The 20,408-nt window shown below is 41.2% G+C and overlaps 1 protein-coding gene across 1 annotated transcript; it reads left to right on the top strand.

Moving 5' to 3' along the window:
- The first annotated feature begins 470 nt into the window (after positions 1-470).
- GINM1 (glycosylated integral membrane protein 1) lies at positions 471-17,555 on the top strand. The gene is made up of 8 exons (XM_054063275.1): positions 471-696; positions 8,120-8,179; positions 8,359-8,455; positions 11,270-11,421; positions 12,199-12,355; positions 13,174-13,304; positions 14,721-14,884; positions 16,685-17,555. The coding sequence occupies exons 1-8, from the start codon at positions 607-609 to the stop codon at positions 16,791-16,793; spliced, it is 960 nt and encodes a 319-aa protein (XP_053919250.1). The 5' UTR covers positions 471-606; the 3' UTR covers positions 16,794-17,555.
- Positions 17,556-20,408: the final 2,853 nt, after the last annotated feature.

Genomic DNA, 20,408 nt, shown 5'->3' with positions numbered 1-20,408 from the left:
GGTTGGATGGGGCCTTGGGCAGTCTGATCTACTGGGATGTCCCTGCCTATGGGGGGGGGGGGAGGGAGGGCTGGAACTGGATGGGCTTTAAGGTCCCTTCCAACTCAAACTATTCTACGATTCTATGAATTTTTCTTCTCCTGCGACGGCTGCCAGCGATAGAAGAAGTAGTTACTATTACAAAACGTGGAATAGTGTTTATTTAAGCTAAAGTAGAATTAAGTTTCGTCTTTTTTTTTTTTTGAAAGTTATGCAGAATCATTGAATCACAGAATGATAGAACAGTTTGGATTGGAAAGGACCTTAAACCTCATCCAGTTCCAACCCCCTGCCATGGGCAGGGACACCTCCCACCAGACCAGGCTGCCCAAGGGCCCATCCAACCTGGCCTTGAACACCTCCAAGGATGGGGCAGCCACAGCTCTACCGAGCAGCCCGTTCCCAGCCCACCCTCACCGGGGACCCGGCCGCGCGGCCGGTCGGAGACCGCGTTTCGCTGCGGGGAGGGAGGAGGCGGCCTCCCGGCCTCCCCCACCCCCTGCTTCCTCCCAGTCCGTCTCCGCCTCTTGTTGATGTTTCACTTTGTTTTAATTCCCGGGTCACAAGATGGAGGCGGCGCTGAGACGGGGATCGCGGCTGCCGGCGCTGCTGCTGTGGATGGCCGCGCTGCTGGGCTCGGCGGCGCCGCTGGGGCAGGTGCGGGGGCAGCGCCGGGGGCGGGGGGTGCGGGGTTCTCCGCTGTCAGCCCGCGGGTCCGGGGCGTTTCGGGCCGAGGAGGGTGGTTGTCATAGCAGAAGGACGGGGTATCATCCAGAGGGACCTGGACAGGCTGGGGAAGGGGGTCTGTGTGAGCTTCATGAGGTTCGACAAGGGCAAGGGCAAGGTCCGGGTGGGGGCAGTCCGCGGTTTCTACACGCGGTCATGGATGATGTGACTGAGAGCTGCCCTGCAGACAAGGACTTGGGGGTGCTGGTGGATGAGAAGCTCGACATGAGCCAGCAATGTGCGCTCACAGCCCAGAAGGCCAACTGTGTCCTGGGCTGCATCAAAAGAACCGTGGCCAGCAGGGCGAGGGAAGTGATACTGTCTCTCTGTTCCTCTCTTGTGAGACTTCATCTGGAGTATTGTGTCCAGCTCTGGAATCCTCAGCCTAAGAAGCATATGGAGCTGTTGGAATGGGTCCAGAGAAGGCCTACAAAGATGGTCAGAGGGCTGGAGGCCAGGCTGGGAGAGTTAGGGTTGTTCAGCCTGGAGAAGAGAAGGCTCTGAGGAGACCTCATAGCGACCTTCCAGTACCTGAAGGGACTATATGGAAGCTGAGGAGGGACTGTTTACAAAGGCTTGTAGTGATAGACCTAGGGGCAATGGTTATAAACTGGAGAGGGGCTAGACATAAGGAAGAATTTCTTCACCATGAAATTGGTGAGACACAGGCACAGGTTGCCAGGGAAGCAGTGCCTGCCCCATCCCTGGAGGTGTTCAAGGCCAGGATGGATGGGGCCTTGTGCAGCCTGATCTGGTGGGAGGTGTCCCTGCCCATGGCAGGGGGTTGGAACTGGATGGGGTTTAAGGTCTCTTCCAATCCAAACTATTCTGTGATTCTATGACAGTGTACGCAGATGGCACAAAATGAAGCATTTACCACAAAGTCTCTTTGTTTGTTGTTAATGATTCGTTGTATGTGTGTATATGATCATACTGGATGTTAGTAAGATTGGTTTTAAATTAAATTTCATGGCTTTTTAAAGAGTGGAAGGAATTTTTGTAGTGCTGCTTAGGAGATCTTTTCATTGGAAATAAGAAGATGTGCCATGGCACTGGTGAGCTTCAACCTCTAGAACAACGGAAGAGAACTGGGCACTCCTGCCTGTGCTTGTATCATAGAATGGCTTTGGTTGGAAGGGACCTTGAAGATCATCTAATTCCAACCTCCCCTGCCATGGGCAGGGACTAAATCCATCCTCTCATTGTTATAATTGTGATCTCCAAAGTGTGGAATCACAAAGAGGGAAAAGTGGTGTTGGGTTTGTTGTCACTTGCCTAGCCAAAGTGAAGTTGCTGTCATAGGAGTAGATTTAGTAGATTTATTAGATTTATTATGGCTTTTTTTCTTCCACAGTTTGGGGTTTGTTTGTTTTGTTTTTTTTTTTTTTCTTCTAAGTAAAACCTTTCCAGGAAAGCCTGACAGAGGCCCTGTACTGGCACATCCTGTGCTGCAAAGCAGGATTCCTGGGCTTACTGCCTGGTTTCTGCATCTCTGTATGAACATTTGAAGAGAGATCTGCTTCGTTCTGATTTCAAAATGGGGATCTAGATACTCAGACACTTATAAAAGTGCATCTGTGCTTGAATTCAGGTGCCCTAAAGAGAGGAGGGAGAGCTCAGACCTCACTCAGGTACTTTGTTTATCCCTCTGAGAAAGGGAGTGCTAGCATGAATTTGCCAGAAGGTACATGAAGTGGCAATGGAATATAGACCTCTCGCTTATGTTCTCCCTAGAAACTATCACACATTCACACCAGAACTTCAACTTAATAGCATTAAAGTTGTTTATCGCATCTGGCAGTTGTACAAGATGTGGAGGCACATCTGCGCATGCTGTCTTTGAGTCTGAAACTATGAGTAAGCACTGCACAGGGTGCCAGAGTGAGTTCTGTGGAAGCCAGCTGTGGGTCAGAAATAGATTAGGGATGTTCTAGAGTGCCAGTAAGACTGGACTTAGTAACTGGAGTGGTCTGTCAGCTCAGTTTTTGCTCACTGGAAATGTCTGCACTTTTTTAGCTTTATACTGGTGAAGTGGCAAAAGTATATGCAGAAAAGCTCTTTTAAGAGTCAAAAAGGGAACATATACATTTTAATTTAGTATTTTTTCTTTCTAAGCCTAAAAAACTAAAGCCTTCTGCGCTGTTTCTTTTTGTACATAGAAGATCATTTTTTATGTAGAAGGAACAAGTTTTTTTAAGAAAGTTTTGAGTAGAAGAATTGCTGGGTTTTGAGGATTAACTGTTTTATGGTAGCCTGATAGGAATAGGCAGAGCAGGAGTGCTGTGCTGTCAGGTTGGCTTCAGAAACCACGAGCATAACGGCAGTGGGTGATGGGTTAAGAGTAATTGTGGTCTTTCCTCATAATGTCTTGGGACTGCAGACTGTTGGGAGCAGTCAGCATGAAAATGTTCAGCATTTCTTTGACTGTATACCATGACTGTGCCCTCTACAATCCTTTGAGATCACTGGCAGCATACTACCAGTATCTTCACATTTTGTAGTTCTTGCACATGGCATTAAAGTTTATCTCCAAGCTGATAGCCGTGATGTTACAGAAACCATAGTGTAAGGACTGAGGAGAAACCTTGAAGCATTGGAATAACGCCTTGTGAGGCTGAAACACTTTTGTTCAGCTCCAGAATGTGAACGCCTCTGTTGTTGTGCAATACTTGTCATTTCTTAAATAAGCCATTTTGAAATCTGGACTTTTTTTTAAACATTAGCATGTGTGTTTTAATTTTTCTTTGTCCTTCTCAAATTTGGAAGAGCAAAACTGGATTACAGATTGATTGATTGATATTAGGCAAAATTGAAAAAAAAAAAAGGCAAGGAATGATGCAACAAGAAGACTGACCTTTGCATTAAAGTGACATGTTTTTCTGATGCAAGGTTGAAAATGAAGTTTTATATTTCAGAGTATTTTTGTAGTGTGTTTATAGGAACTGGCTAAAAGCACAGTCGGCTGAATGGTAATGCTGTATTGTTTGCTTACTCTGTTTGCCTCTTGATAATTTAGGTTTAGTAGCGTTGTTTCTAAATGGCTTACTTGCCTGTCAGACTTTTTGTGTAGTTGCCTGAAAAACATATTTTTCAAATGATTTGTTGGCTGTAAGAAACCTCTGTGTGGATGGATTATTTTACAACAAAAGAAAGTAATATTCAGTACATCATCTGTTTGAGTACATATGCAGGGAGTGTAATGTATTTTAATCAAGGAAGAAACATGAAATGTATCTTTCATTGCTTTATGCCAGTTTCTCTATTAACAGCCTGCACTGAACTTTATGCTTAAAAGATCTGACATCATCTTTCATGTATATTTGATTAAATTAAAGCAGTATGGTGCAACTGTGTCCTGGTGATGTGAGACTAAAATATTAATCTTTAAAATTCCTGATAAAATATTTATAGTATGAGTTGACTTGATAAGGAGAAAGCAAAGGTGATTAAGTCTAGCAACATATATAGGTCAAAGGAAAGGATAAGTAATATTAAACTAAGAATCATCACAAAAGAAGAAAGGGACGTAAATGTGCTTTTCAGAAAAGTAATGTGAAAGTATTGTGTTGGATTTTTATTTTAACAAAGATAGTTCAGCTTTAGTTACTGAAGAGATTACTGGATTTCATTATCTTCCACTAAATATTGTCATGCAGATTAATAATGCCAGACCTTATTGGAGAAGATTTTGTACTAAAGTTTTGTAAAATGTGAGGGACTAACTATTGTCCTGCGAACTTCTCTAGTCAAACTTGTCATGTCAAACTTGCACCACAATTATTTCATAACTACAACAATTATTTCATCCTACAACATAGCTTTGAGTCTGGTGGAAAAAAAAAACAGGAGAAGCACAGATTGCAGAGCCTTGGATTACAAATGTGCAGTTACACTGTTTGGAGCTAGTTGTCCATGTGAGCGCCAGGACTCAAATGGTGTGAGTTTGGATGGCAGTTTTGTTTGTCTGTTCAGACACTTGTTTCTGTATTTGAAAAGACTATAGAAAACAGTTACTAGTTTTGTCTACTTCTTATCTTTTCGGCAGCCTTCATTGGACTTTATGTTTTCCTGCCACCAACAGGATATCCCAATAATGCCTGCATAATCGTTGCAAGGGGGTTGTTTGCCTTTCAAGTCTCTGTACAGCTGGCCATCCTACAAAGCACCATGCCATCTGCTCTTAGTGCTGCCCACTCTGCTTCCCACAGGCCTTTAAGTGCAGACAGGGCCTTGTTCAATGAGCCTCAATGGAGAACAGCTGTGCTTTAAGTGGGCAGGCTGCTAGCAGCTGACTCTAGAGGGGGTTTATATGACTAATGTAGTTGTGTAGGATTTACTGACACTTACCCTGTACTGGGAGAAACTGTATCGTGCACCCTGTCAGCTACCCGCTGCACATGGAAGAGGTTTTTCTGTGATTCTGTAATTAGATATGCTTGAATTCCCTGTGTGATTAGACCTAACCGCTTTATCTGGTGCGGTATTTTTCATAAAAGGCTAAGATCAGGTGAAATGTTCACTGTAGATTTGTGTGGCATTGGTCTGGGAAGTCTTTAAGAATCAATGAACATTTCCTTCTAACTTACGCCAGATGCTTTGTATTCTTTGCTCCCATCTTACTCTTGTGCTACTACTGTGACTGCTTCAGCACATAGCGAAAGAGAAAGTTTTAGACAGTGATCACTAACTGATTATTGATCCAAGTCACAAAAATCACTAGTTCAGTGTAATGTACGCTGCCACGCTGTTAATGCCATTGTCTGGCTGTCACAGAGCAGAATTACATATATTTGTGGTAAAAGTACTGTCCTTTTTCCAGGTACCGTGGCCATTGCTACTGTAAATATCGCTGCTGGAGCACTAAGACAGTGATGAAAAACTGTAGGAAAAGTCAGGAGAGACATCTAAATCTTATAATAGCATTAAGAATGATGGGGCCATTTTTAGTATAAATTGGAGAGATTTTTGTGACGGCATTCACCAGCACATGAAGGGATAAGGTGCTGTGAATAATGGGATGAATGGTAAGCTGAAAGCACAACCTGATTCCTAGGGACCTAAATTGTTTCTTGGGCCTGTCCTTTGATTCACACTCTGTCAAAGTGCAGCTTTCCCAAATATTCATGTGAACTTTCATTATATTATTAATACTGAAAAGTGTATTATAAGTTGTACAAACAAGTTTTATAGTCACAGTTCATGCTTCTCCATAATTTGACAGTGCAATATGGTGGGTTACTACAGAGGACCAATGTCCTGCTCTCAGTGACTTTGTTACTACACAATTACCTTACTGTGGTTTTGATGCACAAAGTGAGTTGATGTGGCATCATTTACTTTTCTTAGTACTGAAGGGTATAGCCATAAGACTTATCTATAAGATGCTTTTTCTTGACATATGCCAACTGAGGAGAATGGATATATAGAACATGGGGAAGTAATCAGTAAAAGAATTTGTTGTATCTGGTTGTGAGCTGGCTGGCTGGCCATGGGAATGACTAGAATATGAGTTCTCTGTTGTTTGTGAACACAAAATTGCAAGGGTCACGTTGTAGCCACTGTAGCAGAGTATTAATCATTGCTCCAAGTTACTGAGCAGCTTTATGAACCCGTTCCATTCAGAGGATGCCCCATCACCTTGACTGTGATCAGAGAGAGATTCTGCAAGGACAGGCAGACTGTTCAGCAGAGCCAACCTGACAGCCTGTGGCTGTCAGAGCAAGTAGCCCAGTTCCCTCCTCTCAGCAGCACCCTCGCATCTCCTGCTTTTGTGGCTCTTCCTTGCTTGTCTAACTGACAGAAGAACAGTCTGTCAAAAAAACCCGAAAATTTTCCTGACATTTTTATGAGCTAAATTGTCTTCCTGGCTTGCTTGGTATAAATGAAAGGGGAAAGTATGACGTGCAGAAGAGGAGAGATCTACACTGTCTCTTCAGTGGCAGAGGCAGCAAGCTGTTAACCTGCCTTATTTGTCTCCAGGCTGTGATCTACTTTTTGTGACTTTGACAGCACAGAAGTGATCCACTGAAATAGTTTAACTTCTTAAACATGTAATATGTTCTTCAAGTGTGAGTTTTAATTGCCTACTGGAATTCATGACTGCGCTTGTGAATACTGCGTAAAAAGAATTGGCAGCTGTTGTGAAGAAAATTAATCATTGCATGTACAGCTCACTTTGTACACTTAATGCTCAATCCTTGAGCACATCTGCCTTGCCTCATGCCCTTCATTTTCAAATAAAGCATTTGATTAAGAAAAAAAAAAATCTAGGCGAGTATCTTCCTTTTTTTCCAGCAGTTACAGGCTATCAAGTCATTTCCCTTTTCTTGTAATTGCAGTGAGTCACTTTGTAGATACTGAAAAAAGATTGCAAAATTCCATCTGAGGCTTAAAAATGCCTGGAAAAATCTATCTGAATGCTAGAAAAGAACTAAAAGTTCAGCAGGTTTGTTGGGTTTTTTTTATGTAGAATTCTTGAGAAGAAAATAAGTGGTTTGAGGAAGCTACAGGACGACAGAATAGATTACATCTAATAACATGGTTATATTATTGATCTGGTTTATGTTTCCAGTAATAGACTTTTAGTTCTGTAAGTAAATTGGTAATTTTAATTTGCTTTGAATAGCTAGAACTGAAGTTTTGAAGGAAGACAGTGTAAACGCCCGCTTCCTAGAAAGGACACCGAGAGAGAGATTTCTCTTTGGTCTCTGTGGCCAGAGAGTTTTCCTGCTGTTTTGACAAATGCTTCTGAAGCATCTGTGTAATTTCCAACCAAAGCATTATCTGTGTTAGATTTTAAATCAGGCTTTTTATGATGCCAGATTTCTGCTGAATCAGATTTGGATATGTTTTTCAGCTTTTGGTATTCCTGGCTACCCATGTGTCCTGATTAACAGCTGTTGTTTTAAGGAATTTTTTACACCATAGTCACACTTCAGCTGCTCTTTGTTAATGAATTGTGACTATCTTGTGCTAGGTACTGTATATTTCAAATATTTCCTGTCTGATAATCTAGTGTTTTAATAAAATCCTGAACAAAAAGCCTTTTTATATATTTATTTTTTTTAAAAAAATCTTAATTTATCTTTATGAAAAAAAATATACGTAAAGGGATGCAGATGTCAATCTTTCTCATCAATCCTCCATACTAAAAAAAGAGGGGACCTTCCCGCCAGTCTTATAATGAAACAAGTAACCATATTCCTCTTTCTTCTCTGTGCTGGATAGAAAGCCTGGGAGTGTGCTCTGAGGATTGCATGTTGTGATTCTGTCAGGACAGTGCGTGGAAGTTGCCTGTGTCCTGCAGCGGCTTCTGTGTTTCCTCAGAAACTTACATCTCACTGTTGTTTTCCAGGAAACAATCAGAGTCGATGTTATGATGTTGAAAACTGATGGAGAATTTCACAAAGGGCAGGTTTGTCCTTTTTTTTTCTATTTGTTAAGTGAATTAATATGCACTTAAACAAAGTCTGTGTTGGGATGCAAATATATTGTTTTGTCTGATGTCAGTTGGTGTGACGTGTATTCCTCTGAGAACAGAATTGTTGTGTAGGTCCAGGAACCATACACTCATTCTGTCTGTCTTTATTTCAGGTTGTTTTTAATATCACCTACGTTAATGGGCAGGTATATCTAAATGATTTTCCTATGAAAAGCGGAGTTGTCCACATAACATGTCAAACAGTAATATGTGAGTATTCTCTCTTATTTTCCCCCGGGGTATTTGGCTTCCCTACCACCTAGTTACCAAAGCTTGCAATGACTATATGTTCTCGTACTCTGCAAACTTGAGCATTGTAGAAGCAAATCATTTCCCAAGGTACGATTATTTTGCTACTAAAATGGGTGGGAAAAAAATCTTACTGCTCTGTTCTTGAGTCACATTTGCATGCTTATATGTAAATGGTCTGATCTGAAACCCAGACTCTGCCTATCTTTTCAAAAGAATGTTTTGCACTACAAGCTAGACAATGTAAACAGAAGGATGCAACTCCACCCTGCTAGTGGCTGTGTCCCTAAGTTGGTTGGCAGAGATCCAAAAGGAGATTCAGTAACAAAAGTATGAATTATAGTTAGGTCTTTTAATAGTCTCATTTCTGTGTCTATCAGATAAACAAGTTTCTGCTGGATAGGATATTCTACACAAATATTGGCATTTAGCTAGTCCCACAGTGCCTAATGAATTCAAATTATCTTGAAACTGTTATTTTTTCCACTGATTCAATGCTACACCTTTTGTGAAAGTACTGTGATTTTTTGAGATACATGGAGCATACTGTACTCTGTATAATTAATTAAACAAGGGCTATTATGCTTATCTGATTTAAGTGTCTGTTGTATTCAGAATGATCCAATGATGGATCAGGTGCAGTCAGTCTCTAGCTTGGTTTCTGAAATCATCCTCTCTTTACAATCAGGCATTTACTTGGAGAGTACTAATGCTTTTTCTAAATTGCTTCTCTGATCCATGACCTTGTTTCTTGAACCTTTCCTTCTCAAGCATGATCAATTATTAATTTGACACTATTTCTTTTCAAGACAGGGAAAGCAGTAATTAATTTCTCTTTTTTTTCTGAGATAGTTGTGTTCCTCTTTTTTCTATTTTTTGAATCCTAGGGTAGAAAAAACATGGCAAAATATCATTTATCTGCAAAATAATTGACCCCAGGAAAATAGATGTGATTTTATTTACTAATTCTGAGAGATACTGAGCACTCTGCTGTAGTTCCTGCTAATTTCCTAGATCATAGAGGTATAGTTTGCAGTGACTACAATTACAAATGTGAATTTGAAACAGTGAGAAAAATACTAATTTGGCCCGGGAGCTAAGAACCATGAACCATCTATCTGTGTGTTTAGTTCCAAGTCCTCAGTACAGTGCCTCTCCCTGTTTTCTGTAATGTGTATCAAATTTACTTCCTTAATCCTCAACAGTAGATTCAGATAATGTTTGTAAAACACTAAAGGAATATTGAGATACTTGTTATCTGTTAATACAGGGGAAAACCACTCCTGAAGGTATGTAAAAATCCAACTTGAGCTGAATATTCATGGTCTTGAATATTAGAGAGCAGAAACCACATCTCCTGCGTGGTATTGTCTTGACACAGTTGTCAGGTCATAGCTGGCATACATATCTTCGCTTGAAGTTCCACAAATGTACATTTTGGAAGTGTATTTTTCACTGCTGTTAAATGTAGTGGGGACTGAGCAGCCTGATGCATGAAAGGCAGGGACCAAAGGGAGCTTCAGCTACTTGGTGTCTGAAAGGCTTTGGTCCTTTAAAATGTACTTGGTGCTGTAAGCCAGAAAACGTTCAGCAACCACGTTAGTGCACTGGCTCACACCTATAGGGAACCTTTCTCTTTTAACTGTTTTCTCTCCTGACACTTAATTTTGCAATGGAAGATAGTGCTAAATGATGCCAAAATGTATTTTTCTTTATTTAAAATAAGTAAAATAGCTTTATGAGGAAGGGATCATAGCAAATAAGTAATTAGCACACTGACTTGTTACTGTGTAACTGAAAGAAGCCAGTCCCACATTTCCCCACCTTCCTGCCCTTAGGCTCAGCGCTGCAGGTGACACACAGCACTAGTGGCTTAGAAACAGAGACCAATTCAATCTCGGTTCACATCCTTTGCTGGAAAGGTCTGTCACGTCCACTCTTGCGCTTATGCAGCACTTCAGTGGTAGCACACCCTCACATCTGTTAGAGGCACAGTAGCTGGGAGAAGAATACCAAGTCTATGCAGAAACAGCAAGGGTAGAAAGGCAGTTCTCTGTGTACTTGTGGTGGTTGAAATAGCTGAAATCTTTTGGGTAGGAAGAGAGTTTGAGATGTTACTGGTCACTTATGAAAACAGGGGTGCAGAGAGAACCTGTAGGGGGAACTGATACTCATCTTGAGCAGTATAAGCAGTGCGGGTGGAAAAGAGCATGTTTGTTTCTGTGTTGAGGGGAAAGAGAATGTTGTGCAAATCAGGCTGTTTACACAGGTGCCTGACTGGGCTGTAGCATTACTCTTAAGAACTCCTTTGGACAAATGCAGCAGTAGTGAAGCCAAAGATTGCTGCTGATAGTGCCTAAATACAAACCTTAAAGGCTGGCATGTGACATTGTTTGCAAGCTCCCTCAGTCTTGGGATCAGACAGTGCTGCTCTTGTATGCTGTGTTGTATCAGGAGACCAGCTTCAAGTTGATTTCGTGGTATACTGGTAGAAAATCATGGCATCTGTTATATGTGTTGCCCAGATTATTACTGTTTATAACAGCCGTTATTGGAAACATTAGGGACATCAGCACAGTACAGACTGTGCTACAACTGTTCAGGCATCTCTTGTTTGTTGCCAGTCTTCCTCTGTAGTTGTAGTGACTTTTCCATTGGGATGCTATGTGTGCAAATGCATCCATGTCAGAGGTGCAACTGTTTGCCCCACGATTGTATGCTGCTTTCTGGTTGGGGTGGTTTCTCTCTGAAAACTGTGACATTGTGTGTTAACAGTGGAGAATGGACACCCGGATAACATACCAGATCGGCAGCGCCTGGGAACTGTCAGTGTTCGGGTCATGGTTCATGAGTGGCCTTTGGCATCCAGTTCTGATTTGCAGCTGGTTGTCATTCAGGAAGAAGTGACAGAAGTTGACGGAAAACAGGTAAAAAGCATCCTAACATTCAGCTTGTTTTGAATTTAGGAGAACCAAGCAGTTACCAAGTATTAAAAGGTTTACATGTGTCTGGCTGGTGGTTAGAGCACAAAGTATATAATCTAATGCTAGCTAAGCACAGTGTTGAAGAGATAATATCAACCTAAGTTGCCTGTAAAATAGTGGGGGTGTTTTCTGAGTAGACTTCAAGTTTTAGTGCTTCTATTTGTATTTTAACAATTAAGTGTTGGATGACTTTCCCTTAAATTTGTTAGAATGTGATTAACTCTCACATGCTTTTTCCAAACACGCATTTATGCAAGCAAAGCCAGACTCACAAGCAACACTTCTTCTATGAAATAGTATACAAAATGGCCATGGACTGGTTCTGAGTCCTGAGGTTTTCCCCGTTGTTTATTTCAAGCTGACAAAGCATTGCCAGCATGTAGCATGGGGAACAGCTTGCAGCAGCACACCCTTGTGGCAGGTGGGCTTGTTGTGAAACCCCACACCACCTGAGATCTTACCCTTAGGACATTTTTCGTGTTATGAGCTACGTGTAAGACTTGGTTAAAAGGCAACGGAGTGACTGCCACATGCTTTTGCAGGGAGGGAGGCTCGGTCTGTTCAGCGTATATTCACCAAAGAATAATAACTCATGTTTAAACATCCTTAAGTCTGAATCTTAACGGCTTGGAGTTTTCTGTGATGTATGGCTTTTCTCTGCCAGCCTACTTTGCTCTGACTTTAAACTCAGTAATAGCAACATGTTCGCATCTCTTGCAGGTTCAGCAGGAAGAAGTAACAGAAATAGATATTTTAGTTAAGGACCTGAGAGTACTTAGACATTCAAACTATACGGTGCCTTTGAAAGAGAGCATGCTGTATTCCATCCCAAGGGACAATGATATATTATTTACACTTCCAAACCTCTCAGGAAAAGGTAACTTTCTTAGCTTTTACATAGTATTTTATCCATAGTTGATGTATTGCTTTACAAGGGCAAAAGAATGTCATTATTCCTGTATTCTAGAGAGTAAAAGAGTTCCTTCATTAACAGGGAAGTGTTTTGTTTTGTGGCTTGTTTTTGTTGTTTTTTGGTTTAGTTTGGTTTTTTTTGAGATTTTTGTTTTGTTTGGATTTAAAAAAAAAAAAAACACACTTCAATTCAACTCTTCTGCATTCTAGTTATTTTATTTGTTTTCAAATCTGTTCTCCTTTGAAGTACTTGGTGCTTGCAATCTGCAACCCAGACATCTCACAGGGACAGGTTTCCCTCTCAGAACTATGACGGAAGGTTCTGTAAAGCTGCCTGTTTTTCCTGCAAATGAAGGAGAAAACTGGAGAGGAAATACCTGTCTGGGTCACTTCTAAATCAGAGAATACTTTTATGTTATTAAACTTGGATAACTTAAAAGCAAGAGAAGTTATTCAATGCCTTAATCTTATTTCAGTTTTGTTTAATCAAAAACTCTCAAGGATTTCATAGGAGATGAATATTTTGATCAAGTTCATCACCTGTTAATCTGGCAACAGCTGAAGTTTACAGCTAAGGGCACAGCTAAAGGCTGTAACACTGCTTCTGCTTCTTATCAAATGCACTACTCCAGTCAGGGTTAAAAAAAAGTCAGCCTTCTCTGTTCTTGCTGTAAATGTGTGGGAATTGTACATAAGTATAGAAAATGCAGCATGTCTTTGTTTTCCTGAACAGTGAGTCAAATAAAAAGCAAGCTCCCCACTAACCTAGCTTTTCCTCTTTAGATATTCAAGATCCACTGCAAACTACCAGTCAGTACCTTATCCGGCAGGTAGAAACTACAGTAGATGAAGAGACATTACCTGGCAAGTTACCAGAGACTCCTCTTAGGACAGAGCCTCCATCTTCTTACAAGGTTGGTTTTTTTGTTAGTTTTAATTATTAGTATATAACTTTAAAGACTGGTCTAAAAGGAGAAGCAGGTTTTTTCCCTCCCTCTAATTTTTAGCCTGTTTCCCCCCAGAATAAGTGCATACAGCCTGGTGACTTTTCTAGGAGGAAAAATTGTGGTAACATGCTGCAGATAGAGCTGAATGTTGTTCAATATGACAGTTTGAGGAAATAAAATTCCTTCCCCATTTTAAGTATTGTCTACAGAAACACATACAAGTATTATGTTGTGTTCCTTAGTGGATATTTAGAGAACAAAACAAAATATCAGCATTGTTAGGATTCAGATAGTGGGTTTTCCTGGTGTGAAGAACAAACAAAATATCCACGATGTATACCAAAATGGTAAGAAGGTATATAACATTCCTAGGCCTTTGTCTTTGGTCCTTTATTTTTAATTTGAAAGAAAGCAACCCAGTTTGTAATAACTCATTTCTGGAAGAAAGAATTGCCTACTTAATGTAGGGTTGTCTTTTCAGAGTGCTGTTTTGTATTTGTGAAAAGACCAGGATATCCTCTTGTGTAAGGTATCTGACAGTACCTGACTTCCACAGAAGTCTAAGAAATCCCCCGAGCTGGCCACTAAGAAGAACAGACTTTTACAGACATACTCCAGGAAACTTAAAAAAAAACATTCCTAAATTATCCCGTAGCAGTGAGAAATTGTTGGGGTTTTATACTCCAGTAGGAATCCAACAGGCCTCTATACCCTGCAACGTTCTGACCTCACAGATAGTTCACGACAGTGAGTTGTGATGTTTACATTGGACCAAGCTAAGAATTTATAGCTATTTAAAAAATTGTTTAGCTTTAAATTACATCAATTTTTCCTGCCTCTGCTGGAGTGGTTACTCCTCTGGGAGACGGGCCGTTGGTCTCATCCACTGTAAGAACTATGGTAACAGCTTGAGCAGTTTCAGTTCCAGATTAGGTAAGGATGGGCAATGGCCTCCTCTGTGGCTGAAAGAAAGACTTATAGCCTACTGCTGAGACAAGAGGGTAAAAGTAGTAGGCTGAAAGTTACAGGCAGGCTAGAGAAGGTGCTACCCCTCTCCTGGGCTGTCAGTAACCCTTTCCCAGCTGTACACTGTCATAGTGGCATAGCTGTTCTACACCTAGGACAAATAGCTTACCCTTCACCTAGTCTGTTCAAGTGTCCTTCATTTTCCAAAGTGGCCTTTCCTTTCAGGGACTTATTCTAAACCTTGTAGAAGAAAGAGGTCCAAGTCACCAGTTAATTCCATCCTGCTTTTATTTATGTTTAAGCACACATAAATTTAAGTGAAACTATCACCATGTAATGTGATTGACCAGTACCTACAAAAACTGCATTTGCTATGTTTGGCAACTTATCTTTTTATTTTTACCTGTTTGGTTGTAGGTGATGTGCCAGTGGGTGGAAGACTTCAGAAAAGGGTTGTGCCGATTCTGGTTCAGATCTTTACCCATCTTCCTCAGTTTGATGGAGGTGATTGTTGTTGGAGTTGCTGGAGCAGCTCTTATTCTTAAAGTCTTAAAGATGATTTTCCCTTCCTGTGAAAACAAGTAAGTAATTTTTGCTATTTTTTTTCTGATGAAGGCAAAACATGAACTAAAAAAAAATCTTTCAAGAATCAGCCCCATTCTGTAGGAAGATGATGACAATTCAATGAAAATGCTGCTGGTAACATTCCATTCCAAGTGACCTTTTGACAGACAAACATTTCAGAGGAAAATAGGAAAATCTTCCATTGGAAATATCTTCAGCTTTGCTGTCACACTGCCAAATTTTTATCATCTTCTAAGGACTACATTGTGTGACACCATTAGCGTAGCTTCAAGCCAGGAGCGTAGAAGCTAGAGCTAGACAACTGTGACAGTTTTAGTCTTTTCATACTCCATCTGTGTTGGAGTTGTTATAGTAGTTATGAAAGGCTTCAAATTTGGCTTTGCAAATTTGTATGGGAGTTCTCCAAGAAGGATCTACCTATATAGGCAACATACAAGCCATAGTGACTGGTGCTAGCATTGGTGGAAAAAGGTCATAAATAAAGTTGACTGATTGACTGCTGATGGTTTATTCACTCACTTGGTGTGTTACCAGCAACACTAATGTTTTTCAGAGAAGCAAGCACTCAAACAAGGGGTGCAAAGATGAATTGGTAACTGCAGCAAAAAAATCACTGTAGATTTAGTGCTGAATTTGGGTAAGCACGTACATTTTAAAGCAACCCAAGTCAGTTCTGGAGGACCTAACCCTTGGAATCATACGTTCTTTCAGGAAAAGTGACAGACAGCATAGCATGCTTCATCACTCACAACAAGCACAGCTATATCTGCAAATGCAACTGACCAGCTGTGCTGCTTCTGAATGGCCCCGAGTGCGGTTAATTTATGTATCTCCCCAGGGACAGAGGTAGCCTTAGTGCTTCTAATGCAGCTAGGGAGAGAGAGGGCTGGAAGATCAGGAAGGCCTGAAACTGTAGTGACAAAAGAGAGCACGCTTACCCCTAATGCCTCATGAAGCAGGCTGTCAGATTGGAGTACTCCTTATAATCAATTTGTTAAGAGTGGAAAAAGTGAAGAAACACTTTGTACCCTCACATCAGTAAGCTGCTTAACACTGCCACGTGTGAAACTTGGAACAGTAGAACTAGGAAAAACATTCTAATCCCCATAAACTATTCAGCAAAGTGTCTGATGGCCTCTCTGTGGCAGAGGTCAGTACAGAACAGAAGAACCAGCCTGCAGTAATTTCTTTTCCAGTAAGAGAACGTAGGGCTTGTGCATGGCATTTCAAGAAACTGTAACACTAGAAGGATGGTCCTACCCTCATTTTAATATAAAAACAAACCCAAACCCACACACTCACTTTTCTTGCTACCTGTATAAAGCAGTCAAGGGTTAATTCTAAACCAGCAAGAATGAGCAGAAGATCTCATTTGGTGGATGACACAGTTGTAGATGTGAGCCAGGACCTCATCCCAAGTGTGTAATGCCATTCTGCAGTACACTGGTAAAACTAGAGGCTTTAGTTTGCCTTAGAGACTTAGGTGCAAGAGCCTGACAAAGTAGCTCCTGATGGCAGACAGTTCTAGGCCATTATGAAAATGAGCACAGAGAGCCTACACTACTGATATTTCAGATGTAGAAACAGAGTGAAAGGGCACCTCTGAAACCACAACTAGTGCATTATGGAATCAGTTTTCTATCAAGTTCTCATTCTAGCCTTGTTATTATGAGGGTAACACTTGCTTGAGTCATTGATTTAAACTAAGTTTGGGGAGTTTAAGAATAAATCCAGTTATTAGAACACAGAGTTGGTTTGTATGTTGTTTTCTAATGCCAGGTAATCTTACCTTTCAGAGGCATCCTTCTCCTGGATCAAGTCAGCTTTGTACCTGTGATTACCATCAGCTTGCCTTCAGATCTTCCAGACAGGAAAAATAATTTAGATGAGAAAGCATGTACTTAATACTGTGTTTACTTTGGAGTTACTGTTTTTGAAAAACAAATTTTTAGTTGACCTGAAATTTGGCACTTGATCTTAATAAATACCTTATTTGTTTCCTACTAAGAAAACCAAATCAGTTGATTTATTGGTAAAGGAACACTCAGGCTCAGGCCCAAAGCTGACTTCCCTGTGCCTCTCTGTAAACACGCGGCCTTTTCAGAAGCTTCAGAATAGAGCTTTCCACCCTGAGGGCAACTATTGGTTTTAACTTCTGTGAAGTCACTTTTCCACACCATGGACAGGATGCTGGCTGCCTTCACGCCCGTAGATAAACCAGGTCAACTGTCCTGAATGGCAAGATGATGAAACTGAGGGTGTCCTGAAGTCCCCAAGATAGCATTCTTCAGAAAAGGATGATGGAGAATGACAAATATCAGTTGTGCCTGCAAGCCTAAACAAAGGTGCCCAACCTGATTTCAGGTCTCTTAGGGTTGAGTGTGCCTTGCAAGGAAGATATCACTACCAAACGCTTGTGTTACTCGAGTAATTTGACATTTTATATATGCAAAACAAAAATTTAAAAGGCAGATGTATATTTCAAGCACTTTACACTTTTATGGCCCCTTCCACTCATAGAAATTGTTAGCACTTGTAAACAATGTGGGGTTTTTTATCTGTGACAGCAGTAAGGTAATTCTACAAAAGTACTGGCCTACTGTTGCTGAGTAGGCCCAGTCTGCCCGTGCTGATTTGTACTGTTAGCATTTTTCAATAAACATTTAAATTGTTTATTATACTGTGTTCATGTGTGTATCTCTGTTTACAGCAACTCTACTTACAGCAAGCAGGCAGCAGTTTGCTAAATGTGTCAGATGCAGAGTCCTGTTTATTTTTTCACTGTTCATTGGTAAATAAAAGCAAAAATGTCTCTCAGAAGAATGACTAGGAAAGAAATGAACCTTAACTACCCAGTGTTAGACTGAGCACAGTTCATTGGAGCGATCAGAATTATCCCTCTTCAGTTTCAGTTGTTACAGTGAGAGAGAAAAGCTAGGATTCCCACACACACCTCCTCACTTAAGATAATCTTCCCTTAAGTTTAATGAGATCTCAAAATTATTGAGATACTTGTCCTTACAGCTGCTCCTCAAGTTGTCTCACTAAGCTGACAGCATCGCAGTGGTAGAAGAAACATGTCTAACAGCGGAGTGCCTTGCAGGTACCATCACCCCACTGCGCAGCGTGGTGTACGTCAGTCCAGGATAACAGGAAAACTACTCAAACTTCCTTTCTTTTTTAAACTTTATTTTTTGTTCTAGCACCTTGGGGGTTTGTACGTTGCATTTACTTCAAGCTCAGTGTCATTAAAGCGCAGGATCACAAAAGTTAGCCAGATACCCAGCTGAGTGAGGACCATAGAAGTGGGGGATGTGTCAGGACCAGCTGGGTGCTTCGGGCATGCGTGGAGCCATGAAACAGTTGAGCAAGGTAGTTACTCTGCTGATCTGGATTGAGTGGCAGTGACTGATGTCTCCCAGGATCCCTGGGGCAGTGCTTTCCAGGTCACTACCACAAGAGAGCTACCATAATGGTAACATAACCACATACGGTGGGGTAATGCAAGAGCTATGGAGGCATTTGAATAAAGAATGCAATTTAGTGAAACAACATCTGATAGAGGGGTTGTCATCCATGGCTCAATGGGAAACTAAGACTATAGCACAGGAGCGGTGACTGCACAGACAAGAGCATGTCTTCAAATAATCATCAATAAACTCTTATGTACATGGAAATTATCGTTCTTGCCACTTTATGAACATAGCTCTGTCCCCTTCATTAGCCTAGTCCAAACAGAAGTGATGTATAAGAATCATAGAATCATAGAACGACTAGCTTGGAAGGGACCCACCGGGTCATTGAGTCCAACCATTCCTAACACTCCCTAAACCATACCCCTCAGCACCTCGTCCACCCATCCCTTAAACACCTCTAGGGAAGGTGACTCAACCACCTACCTGGGTAGCCTGTTCCAGTGCCAGAGGCTGAAGTTTAGCTGCTTTGAAAAAAACAAACAAAAAACCAAACCCCAAACCCACCCACAAGGCTTGGGATGGATGGTTCTTCCTTACTGCACAAGCACAGCATGAATTGCAATGCAGATGGAAATTTGGCAGCTGTTAGCACGTGCTCTTTGCATCCCTACTTATGAAACTGTAAACCAGGCACCTGCACAGCAACAAGGAGATTCAACTCGATTCTACACAGCTGCTGTGTAAATGAGTGGTTAATCTTGGAAAAAAAAGTGTTGGCACTGCTTCACAACTTGGCTGATTTCCATGAGTTAACTAATCCTCTGCTGTATTGTGTTCTGCAAAGTTCCAAAGCACAAGGAAAAAAATACTACCATCAGGCTAATGAAATTAAAAAAACAGTAGTGCAAATCTTGATCACTAATTACAAACCAGCATTGCTGTGCTCCATAGAGCTGGAGCTATCATGTCTCAAAAATTTACGGCACTAGCGCTCTGTTTCAGCATGCATGTAGTTTTCCTGAGTCACAGAAGTTTCATGTATTTCAGAAGAATGCTGCTTAGAGCTGGGACCACTCTCAACCATTTTGTAAACTAGTTTTAAAATTAACTCCTTACCACAACTAACACAGGCAACAACTTAGGAAAGGGCAACAACTGTCCTGCACAACAGTCAGGGTAGGTCTCATTTTCCCAGGACATGAGCTGACAAGGATGCAAGTGCCAGCTGGGGGGGAAAGAAGGGGCTCGGGGTGGGGGAAGGGAGGAATGACAGATGACTGGAAAAATAAAACACTGAACAACTACCCAAAACACCCCACTCTATAGGATGGCAGTAGGTCATTAGGTTTTAAGGAATGGCAACATCTCTTATGTCCTCATGAACTGCTGCTCTCACTCCACCCCGTCTTGTTCTGTCACTCTCAGGATGTCTTTCTGCCTTTTAAACACAGAGTTAAGAGCATTGCCCTTCCCTCCATACCGGAACTCTGCTGGAGTGGGTTGGTATCATCATGTTCAGCGTTCCGAAACAAAAAGAACCTCTGAGCTGCAAATTCAGCATCTACTGCTTTGTCCCCCCTCTACCATGTATGACACAGGCGTTCATTTAGAGTGAACAAGGCTGGCTAAGCTGTGGAACTAAAACTACTGCTTTTAAACTGAGGTTTACTTTAGAAGTTCTCAAAATATACCCCACTTCCAGTTTAAGTCCTTACTGGACTGCTTCCAAGGACTAGAGCTTGTGTACTTTCCCTTCTGACTCTGCTGACAGATTAAATATTTTGGTTTGAACTGATTTATAAGAAGTCTCCTCCTGCAACACAGCTGAAAGCTATACACATCCTCACATACAAATAGAAAAATAAGCATTAGGAGAACCCACTTCAAAATCCCATGTCTTTTTCTTAACTCTGACACACATGGCTTTCCTTCTGAAAGGAAAGACATAACTGTTTTCCATTTTGGAGATGAAAGCCTGTAAATGCACATACTTGTATACGCACCTGAATGCCTTCCCTTCATTTCTTGGTTCCTCATTCCAGGTCCATCCAGGGATCCAGGAGCTCTCAACTATATCTGCATCTCAATGTCTTTTAGAGCGTCT

This window comes from Cuculus canorus, chromosome 3 (assembly GCF_017976375.1).
Source record: "Cuculus canorus isolate bCucCan1 chromosome 3, bCucCan1.pri, whole genome shotgun sequence".
In the NCBI taxonomy this organism is placed as follows: domain Eukaryota; kingdom Metazoa; phylum Chordata; class Aves; order Cuculiformes; family Cuculidae; genus Cuculus; species Cuculus canorus.
The sequence above is the reverse complement of the archived record's forward strand: the minus strand, read 5'-3'. Positions and strand labels throughout refer to the sequence as shown.

Coding starts and splice junctions, on each gene's coding strand:
- GINM1 (XM_054063275.1), top strand. CDS start 607: ATGGAGGCGGCGCTGAGACGGGGATCGCGGCTGCCGGCGCTGCTGCTG. Junction 697..8,119: donor CGGCGGCGCCGCTGGGGCAG/GTGCGGGGGCAG, acceptor GTTGTTTTCCAG/GAAACAATCAGAGTCGATGT. Junction 11,422..12,198: donor CAGAAGTTGACGGAAAACAG/GTAAAAAGCATC, acceptor CATCTCTTGCAG/GTTCAGCAGGAAGAAGTAAC.